The 10,159-nt window shown below is 36.3% G+C and overlaps 1 protein-coding gene across 1 annotated transcript in view; it reads right to left on the bottom strand.

The window, feature by feature from the left end:
• Positions 1-10,159, bottom strand: part of LOC107713006 (cytochrome b-c1 complex subunit 1, mitochondrial-like) — a 31,360-nt gene that overhangs the window by 8,809 nt on the left and 12,392 nt on the right. The window contains exons 2-8 of the mRNA XM_016518427.1: positions 3,583-3,723; positions 3,139-3,225; positions 2,169-2,298; positions 1,762-1,960; positions 1,402-1,481; positions 1,178-1,293; positions 933-1,076 (exon numbers count right to left, since the gene is read on the bottom strand). Coding sequence (XP_016373913.1) covers positions 933-1,076; positions 1,178-1,293; positions 1,402-1,481; positions 1,762-1,960; positions 2,169-2,298; positions 3,139-3,225; positions 3,583-3,723 — 897 coding nt within the window. The remainder of the gene's footprint in view (positions 1-932; positions 1,077-1,177; positions 1,294-1,401; positions 1,482-1,761; positions 1,961-2,168; positions 2,299-3,138; positions 3,226-3,582; positions 3,724-10,159) is intronic.

Genomic DNA, 10,159 nt, shown 5'->3' with positions numbered 1-10,159 from the left:
AAACATTTGACACAGAAGCTAGAATAGGTGTGGTATGTGTTGGGTATGTGTCATTATTACATTATTATTATTACGATTGTTATTACATTATTATTATTATTATCATTACTTTTATTATTGATATTACTGTTGTCGTCATCACAAGGTATTATTATCATCACCATCTTTAGTATTATTATTATTATTATGCATGCTAGTACTACTTGAATACTACTACTATTATTATTGTCAGATGGTCATCACTGTTTATTTTCATTGCTGTTATTATCATTGCTGTTCTATTGCTGTTTTTGTGTTTTGTGTTCACTGTATGTTGTATGTTTTGCACTCTTAATTAAAAAAAAAAAAAAAAAAAGTAAACCTTTAAAACCATCATTTTTATTACTGTACATTATAAATGTTGTGATGGCCAAATTCCCCTTTAAGCATGTAAAACTTCAATTTTTGTTTTTAGTGTTTTCTTTTTTAATTTAGACATAAATGTAACATCTGATATTTAATATGTAAATGTACATCCGTAAAAATCTATATTCTGCATCATGAACTCTTCATATTTAAATGGAACTATTAACATAGGAATGACAATTGTCGGACAATCACATGCCTGTGAGTTGATCATATCTGTGGGTGAAGAAATCAAGAGACTGATTAACAATGACAATGTTTAAGCTTGCTCTGTGCTGCATTTCATCAAAACAGAATGAATTCTCATACTTGATTATAACATCCTGCTTATTTCATTTCTACTTTTAAGATATGGAACAAAGCACAAAGCTTATTGTGCATTTTATAACAGCTTTTAGGTGAAATCCTTATGCTGAATTTTCCAGGAGCCATCTTAATTTGCCAAAGAATTCAAGTAGCATCGAGAATCCCTGAACACGCTAAACAAATGTTTAGGAAATGAAATTTAAGCAAAGTTGTAAACTAACCTTGCCACCCCCAAATGTGATGTCATAGCAACCAATGATGGAATTGGCAACCATAAGTGGCACAATATCAGGGCTTGCAGCTCCAGCTCCCTCTACAGCAATAGCAATGTGTGCTAGAGGCATTGCATCATCACGCATACGAATCTGAAAGCAAGACAAGATCAGACCAACAGAAAGTAAATCAACTGGTCAAGTAATGGCAATAAACAGACCCTCTCATACACGCATGCAATTAATAAAGCTACCTCACTCCCAGTGAAACGGCATGGGGACAGAACAGGTACAGCATCACCTTCATATTCAAAAGAAACGCCACTGAAATGCTGCTTAGCCAGAGCCACAAGCTCATCATGGTTTACTCCTGCAGCAGAACAGAAAGACAGTGTTTAAGCAATCAACTCAGCTTTGTGTGGGTTTTCTATTTAAACACTACTGTATGACAAGTTTGATAACAGTTCAAGAGCAGTACCTCCAGCTGTAGCCAGGACCATGCGAGGAGCTTTATAATGGCTATTGATGTATTCCACTAAATCATTACGAGTTAGTATCCTTGAAAATACAAAGAGCAAAAAAAAAAAAATTTTCATTAAATTCTTTAGGAACAGGTTTCATTAGGTATGTTTGCATTTACACAAATTTTCATCAATGAGAATTAATCCAATCCGGTTTCAGTTTTCGAAAGTTCTGTTTATATAAACCCTAAACTTTGCAATGCAATTCACATTTTTATTTAAGTGTGCACTTACGTATGCCGAACAAAATGTCAGCATATCCACAATGCAAGCATATGAATCATATTAAATACATTATCTCAAGGCTATGTGTGTACCTGGCATTGGCAGAGGGACCAAGAACACTATGGCCCAGAGGAGTACCCTGGAAGGCAGTAGCATGGAGCAGATCCAGGCAAACATCCTGCAAGCTACCTTGCACCTCTTCCAGCTCTCTTAGCACCACACTCCTCTGCTGCTCTATATCAGCCTCACTCAAAGATGAGCTCTGCACTACTTCTGCCAAGAGCTCCACCGCTAAAAAGAATACAATAAAGAGATGACATTACTAAGAAAGAGTAACACTTCCGGATTATTCAGAGAAAGACTACATGTTCTATGCCAACATGACATACTCCATTCTAGAGCTCATCTAGATCTATCAGCTCATTTATGTATCCACATTAGCATGAAGAAACTGCGCCTGTTTGAAAAATTGGCCTCTCTTTTTTGTTTGTTGTATAACCTTTAGGCAAATCCTTGGCAAGGGTCTTCATGTAGTAAGCAGTACGTTCCCGTGAGGTGTATGCACTCAAGTGAGCTCCCATAGACTCCACTGCATGTTCAAGAGCGGACTGTGGGTGCTTCTTTGTGCCCTTGATCCAAGAACAGTTTGGAATAAAAAGTGTGCAAATTAGTGAAACAACATTACAATTTTTAAATTGCTTTCACACTACAAGTCTACAACCAATTTCAATTAACAATATTCATGTTTTTCTTACTATAAACAAATTAAGCATTTTACATCAGGTGCTCGTATGAAGTCCTAGAATCCAATAATTATTGCAAATGTCATCAAAACCTGACCTCAGATTTCCCACTATGTAAAACACTCAGGGTGCATTCCACTTCACTTTTAGACACACACTAGTAAGCTTCCCTAAGCACTTCCTCTGTGGGAATCCCTGCTGGATGCTACATCCATCCATCAATGAGATGAAGGGACATAAGTGAGGGAAGGGCATAAAAAAAGCAAAGTAAAACACACCCTAATAAGCAAAATACAAAGGTCAAAAGATGATATTTTGAAGAATGTTGGGAAAGAAGCAATTGCCAGTAGCCATTTACTTCCATTGTATGGAAAAAGTCAACTGCTACCAGCAACAGTTTGGTTACTAACGTTGTTCAAAATATATTCTTTTGTGCCCAGCAGAAGAAACAAACTCATACAGGTTTGGAACAAGTGAAGAGTGAGTAAAAAGACATAATTTTCATCTTTGGGTGAACTATACTTTAAATTTACAATACGGTGCATTTTTATTACATTTGAACTGTAAAAAATGTTTTGATTGGTAACAATCAAGATCTAATATGATGTTAAGAATATAATTCTTCAAGTCGTATCATGACATGATCGTTAGGCAGTGATAGCCAGCCCAGCCTAGTAACAATGTTTATTTAGAGAGAATGAAATCAAGTAAAGGTTTATTGCTTACTTTAAAGGCCATATGCTCCAGGAAAAATCCAGCTCCATTATTCTTCTCAGACTCATATCTGCTCCCACAATCTATGCAAAGGCCAACCTACAAAGCCAGACAGATGAAAAGCAGAAGAAGAATTACATCAGCAGTTCAGGTTTATTTCCTTTTGAGCTTCCTTTTGGATAAACATTTGGAAATGGAAAAATTAAAGTACAGTTCTTCAGGCTTTTTTCAAGTTCTGTTATTTTTGACATGCATAAAACATTTACTTTATTTGACTTTTTTTTTTCTTTTTACCAAATTAAAAATGTTATATTTCAGGTACTTATATTTCATTGCAACAACATTAGAGTACTAGAAAGTGTGAGGACCTTACAATTACCTCAATGAGAATTAAAATCACATCTGCAAAAAAATAAATAAATAATTGATTTTTACAGTCTAAAAACAGCTATTTACCGTGCATGTGGCTTGGTTGGTCTCTTCAGAGGCAATCCTGAAGCCATTGCTTAGAGTAGTTAGCTGTGTTTCTGGAGCTCCTAGCAGGCTCTGAGCATATGACACAGAGGCCTGTCCTCGTCTCAGAGACAGCAGAAGAGGCTAAAATAATGAAAAGGGTAGACATAAGTATATGGTGAAAGTTCCTTGTATTAATTTTAAAAGCAAACCAAAAATCACAGACTAACTCAATGATATAGACAAGAGGCCAGGTACACACAAGAGGATATAAGACAAGATCTGAATAAAGTGGTTGATTTGACCCAGTAGCCAGAGATATTTTTTATGTTTTTTTTAATAAGTCATATATTGTAAAAAAATATCACAACATAAATGAACTGTTTTATATATTGTTGTGATAGCAATGCTTTTCAGCAGTAAACGCTGCTAATAGGAATTAGTACGGTGGCCGAGAGCTGAACAATACAAAAATACAAATACAAAATCATCAGTTTGACAACACATGCACTACAAATACTCTCAACACAACCAAACACAGAAACGCGCAGCAAATATGCACAGACCATATCGGAAAAGCCACAAGTGATAAACCTGGCTTTGACATGCTTATCAATGTCTACTCTGAAAGGTGAGATTTTTGTTTATTTTAACATCCTGATCATATGATTCCTTGGCTTTTTTGTATACTATTAGCCTAAATAAGCTGACGAAATACACAATTACTGTAACTGTGAAATGTTATGTAAGTTGGCTAACTTACTTACATTTATTTTACAACTTCCCTTACAAAAATTGACCATGGTTTTACTACTTAAAAAAAAACAGTTACTACAGTTAAACCATGGTAACCACTAGGGGTGCAACGGTTCAACTTACTCACGGTTTTAGAGTCACGGTTTCGGTACGGTTAGTGCTATGTTTAGGGAAAAAACTATATTGTCAAATAAAAATAAAGAAAATAAGAACAAATAATCTAACTACAAGCAACAGCACAAATAAATAAACAGTGAAAAAAGATACAAATAAAATAAACAGAGCTTTTCAGTTTTTTTGGGTAGGTCTAAAATAGTTTTTAGGTACAGAAATGTAATAAATCAAATGTAAAATAACATTGCATATTTGACTGTATAAATTAAAGATTAATCCTTATTAAAGTTACAAAAGTTATTCAATCAAGAGCAGTGAGAGATTTCCATGTTGTTGCTGTTTGATTAACATTAAGAAAGTGCTGTCACTTTAAGAGAAGGCACTGATCCAGTGCACTGATACTGTACATTCAGCCGACTATGTCTGCTAGGATACTCACCAAGACGGCCATTTTGACAATTTTTGAGTGAATTTGTCCATTCAAACACAATACTTCACAGAGATCTTAATATTCGCGCGCGTTCTGAGACGCGGGTTCACGCGCTTCGGATGAACTACCACACAGATCTTCTCACTGCGCGCGCAAGTTCACGTCTTCTGGCTCTTTAATATTTAAACTGGCAAGGCTTAAATGAGTTTAGTTTAAACACAGATAACAATGTGGTCTCACCTGCGCTATCAACACGTGATGACGGCATAAATGACAGTTATTCCAGCATAAAGCACTCGCACTGATTAAAGAGTGACTGGTTTGTCCACGTATTGTTTTTTTTTTCTCTCATCGCTCTTGTTGTAATGTATTGGGAAGCCAGAATTTGTATCCATCAACATAAACATGCATTAGCCGAAATCTAACATACCATATTACAGATGCATTGTCAGATTTAAGTTGAACTGCGGTCCTAGTGTATGCCGAACCGTGTGTGGGTACGGTACGGTTCGATTTTTTACCGAGAACCGTTGCACCCCTAGTAACCACATATTAACCATGGTTTTGCTACACTAACCATATGTTAACTAGGGTCCTATGATTTACGAGATGCGGAAAACGTGGATGACATCGCGGAATCCAGTCATAAAAATGGAATTTACTGTACAGGTATAACGCAGAATGTCACAGAATTTGTCAAACTTTGGATGAATTAATCAAAAGTAGGTCATTAATCTTAAACCAAATCGTGATATGGTCTAGTATCTGTAAATATTAACCACAAAAAAGACTTTAAATATGAATCATAAATGTTCTTCGCGTCTCTGTTAATGGAGCATAAGCACCGTTTCGTTTACTACTCGTACTGAAGCGCTGAAGCGAAAACAAAAGTTCAGTTTAACTGGAATACATTGTGTCAGAAATATATTATTGTGCAGTAGAATGTACGTAATACTACCACCACCACTACTACTACTAAATTATTAAAACATAATTTTTTAAGGAATAATCACAATATTTCTCCCATGTTATAATTTTAATAAACCCCCTTTGTTTCCCAAAAATTAAGTTTGCTGAAATTAGAAATTAAATTACTGTTTTATGCCTTCATTTGATAACCAGAAAAATTTAAATACACAACACAGAATTTCTGAGGGGGGCTATTGTAGGTTTTATAGGGCTATTGAAGATAGCACAGATTTTATAGGGCTATTGAAAAAATGATTTGTAATAAATTAAGTTGCTTAAAATAAAACAGAATTTGGCTAAAAATAAAACGGATTTCATTGGGCCCTAGTTAACCATGATATTTGTACAATTGTGGTCAATATGGGAAAAAAAACACACACACGGTTACTACACATTTTCTGTAACATAAACACATTTCATTACACCAAATACACAAAATAATGTTCTTTTTAGCAGCATCATATGACCCCTTTAATTTTGTAAGCATTGTTGGGGTCCTCTTGAAACATTTCCCTTACTAAAATTAACCATGTTTTATTATAGTAAAAGTGTAGTAACCATGTTTTTTGGCATATTTACTACCATTTGAATAACCACAGTTTTACTACAAATATTATGGTTAAACTACAGTGTAGCAAAACCATGGTTAATTTGAGGTTACCATGGTTTAACTACAGTAACTATGTTTTTTTTTTTTGTAGTAGTAGTAAAGCCATGGTTAATTTTCGTAAGGGTTCTGTTGTGGTCTGTGCTAACGTTACTTGCAGTGCGTTTCTGTATTTCGTAGCGATGTGAGTATTTGCAGTGCATTTCCGTTTTTTCAGCCCGTTTTTGTATTTGGTTGTGTTTTAAGTATTTGCAGTTTGTTTCTGTATTTGGTTGTGTTGTGAGTATTTGCAGCACATGTGCTGTCAAAATGATGTTCTCTTCATTTACTGGTGCTTTTCTATTTGCATGTGTTTTCTTAAGGTGCCGCGCGTTGAGCTCTCTCGGCCACCGTAAATTAGAGGTAAATTACCGTACAATAAACTAAACTAGAAGAGAAAGGGGGAGAAAATCATGTTTTAAAGCACCTGTATTAGGGCTGCCCGATATCGTTTCAGCATCGATATCGCGATGCGCACATCCGCGCGCTGAAACTTTGTTGAAACTTTCGCGTCGTCGCGGAGAGTGCGGGTAATGGTCGCTTAGCAACGGCAGACGCCACGACAGCGCAAGCTCCGAGCGCTTTGGAAAGAAGGAGAGAGCAGCGCGGCTAGCGTTATCCACGCGTTTTTAGGCGCGACATGTGAACGGCCCCAAAGTCTGTCTACACCAGATGCGACAAATCGACCGTTGCATATCATTTGAACTTTGTGTCAGTACGTCATAAACGAGGCATCAGTTTAATGTCGGGGATTTGTCTTGTCGCGCCGCATCTAGTGTAGTCAGTCACACAGCATCACTGATTAAAATGGGTTCTATAGTATTTTGTCGCGTTGCATCCGGTGTAGACACAGTGAGAGCCACACACGCAGATGCACGTGAACTCTGAATTCCGTTCACTTCCGCTACTATTTGTGCCTGAAATACTGTGCCCTGCAAGTATCCTTGTAAACACAGTTGCTTATGGCTTAGGTGAAGGTAAACAATTGAGAAAGAAAATGGATGTGTAACAGTATATTGGTTCACACACACAGCAGTTTAATGTTCCTGTTGCGTTCTCTGTCATGAACGTTAATCAAAGAACAAAACACAAAGAAAAATCACTTTTGTAGCTTTAACAGAGATTTATTAGCTCTAGAATCCGAAGCGCCCGCCCCCTACACTATAAAATAGACGCTGAAGCCACAGCTGAAATCGGTCACTTGTCCACAGAATTAATATTTTCTGCAGTGGCGGCTCATCGCGGGAGGCACAGCTTCCCCATAATTTTGAGGTGAAAATGGGAGGAGGACGATTTAATGTTAATAAAATTCACAATTCATTTCAGTATTTTTTGTTTGTAATTTCACAGTTGTAATACCATAACATGAAAGCGCCGCTTTTCTATCGCGAATGTGCCGAATCTGCTGATGTAATTACAACAGCTAGGTGATAGAGAAGGGGAGGGGGAGGCCAGGGGAGCGCGGAGCTCTTGTGCCTCCGTTGGTAAAAAAAATTAGCCAATCACCATCGCGTGTTCACTTTCAGCGCTGAGGAGTGTTTCACACACTTGAGGTATTCGGCCAATCATAACGCATTGGATAGCTGGCCAATCAGAGCACACCTCGCTTTTCAGACCGATTAGTTTTGTAAAAATCGACGCGTTTCAAAAAGGCGGGGCATAGAGGAGAAACAATAATGTACAGTATGTGGAAAATAATGTGTTTTTTTTTACTTTAAACCGCATAAACACATTTCATTACACCAAAGACACAAAATAATGTTCTTTTTAGCAGCATCATATGACCCCTTTAACTGAAAAACATAAAGCACTGCTTATTTCATTTGTATCTTTGTTCCGTTATTTATCTATGCTTGTAATTTGTTTATTTCCTATGCTGATTTACTCACCTACAAAATCACCCCAATCATTGATAATTTTTTTTCCAAATAGAGCTATTGAAGTCATCTGATTTTTTTTTCATATAGCAATATATATCGCAGAAAAAATAATATCACAATGTGAGTTTTTTCCAATATCGTGCAGCCCTAACCTGTATGAAAACAAACCTGGGAAGAAAAAAGAATTTGGTGAGAAAATCTAGAAATTCATAGGGCATTTCAATTAGTTACTCAGGGGATATATTATTTATTATAGAGACCAGGGGCCATATGTATAAAGCCGCTCAGAGTAAAAGTCTTAAGTGTGTCAAAATTCTAAGAATGACGTAATTTTACTCTTATCCCTAGACTTAAGAATAAGAGTGATTCATAAAGGTTCCTAAGTCTTAAGACTAGGTCTCAGCTTCTAAATTATTTAAGAGAGCTGGAAAGGTCTCCTAACCTAGTTAGGAGTAACAAGATGGCAGCAAAGAGGAGGAGACAAACACTTTCCAACGAAGATATGACATATTGGAGTTACATGATGATATGGAGTAGATAACATGACACAAACTTGGTTGTCAAGATAGTCAAAAAAAAATTTGTAACTGACAAAGAAATTTAATAACCTCTTCCACTCTACAAGTCAATGCTCTAACTGCAGAAATGAGAGTAGTAATTACATTTTTTAGCTGGAAAAATGCAGTAATTCATCTGTGATGACACAGTAAGCATCACCCTGGTGCCATTTTGGAGAATATCCACTGGACGTAAACAGCGTATGCTGTTCTGTGTCATCTGTGGCACGGCACGCCGGATCTGTTTCCTACGTTGCTGTGATTTGATCTGAACGAAAACAGCATATCCGTGTGACGCAGCTGACAAAGAACAGCATACGCTGTTTACGTCCAGCGGACACTGCAAAATGGCACCAGGGTGATGCGGAGGAGACAAATTGTTGAATAAAGTATTTTTTTTTTTTTCTTTTGCACACAAAAAGTATTCTCGTAGCTTTGTATAATTGTGGTGGAACCACTGATGTCACATGGATTATTTTACAGATCTCCTTGCTACGTTTCTGGACTTGGAAACATTTCAGTTGCGTTGCTGTCTATGCAGGGTCAGACAGCTCTCAGATTCCATCAAAAATATCTTAATTTGTGTTCCAAAGATGAATGAAGGTCTTACGGGTTTGAAACGACATGAGGGTGAGTAATTAATGACAGAATTTTCATTTTTGGGTGAACTAACCCTTTAAAAATTAGTATGAGGCTAATAACTCCATCTGTGTTGCCAAATAGCACTGCTATGACATGCAAACGTTATTCATGGATAACATGCACACTGTAACTGAAGAAACAAGCAAATAAAAAGCACCTTCGTTAATATAAATGGTTCACATTCATTTACACATTCCTGTAAGGAATGTAAGGTAACTGAGCTACAACTGTTTAAAAGACCACTAGTTCTTTTGCTCAGTGTAAACAGAAAGCATACATTTTACACTTTTGTAAGTTATTACATTCTTTTGAACTTTCCATTCAAGGAATCCTGAAAAAATCTAAACTAGTCCTTAGAAGTCCTTATATCTTTCAAAAGGAAATGAGCTGCAACTATTTAAAAGACCACTAGTTGTTTTACTCAGTGTAAACAAACGTCACCAAATTAGTCACAAGCTCATGCATACCTAAAAATAAAAATGAAACTTTAATATTTAGTTAAATAAAGGAATGTTAGCATATAACATGCAATGTAACAATAGTATATTCTTTTTTGCTGTGGTATCCAAATTGGTATTAAATAACA

This window comes from Sinocyclocheilus rhinocerous, unplaced genomic scaffold (assembly GCF_001515625.1).
Source record: "Sinocyclocheilus rhinocerous isolate Xijiao unplaced genomic scaffold, SAMN03320098_v1.1 scaffold1681, whole genome shotgun sequence".
Lineage (NCBI taxonomy): Eukaryota > Metazoa > Chordata > Actinopteri > Cypriniformes > Cyprinidae > Sinocyclocheilus > Sinocyclocheilus rhinocerous.
The sequence above is the reverse complement of the archived record's forward strand: the minus strand, read 5'-3'. Positions and strand labels throughout refer to the sequence as shown.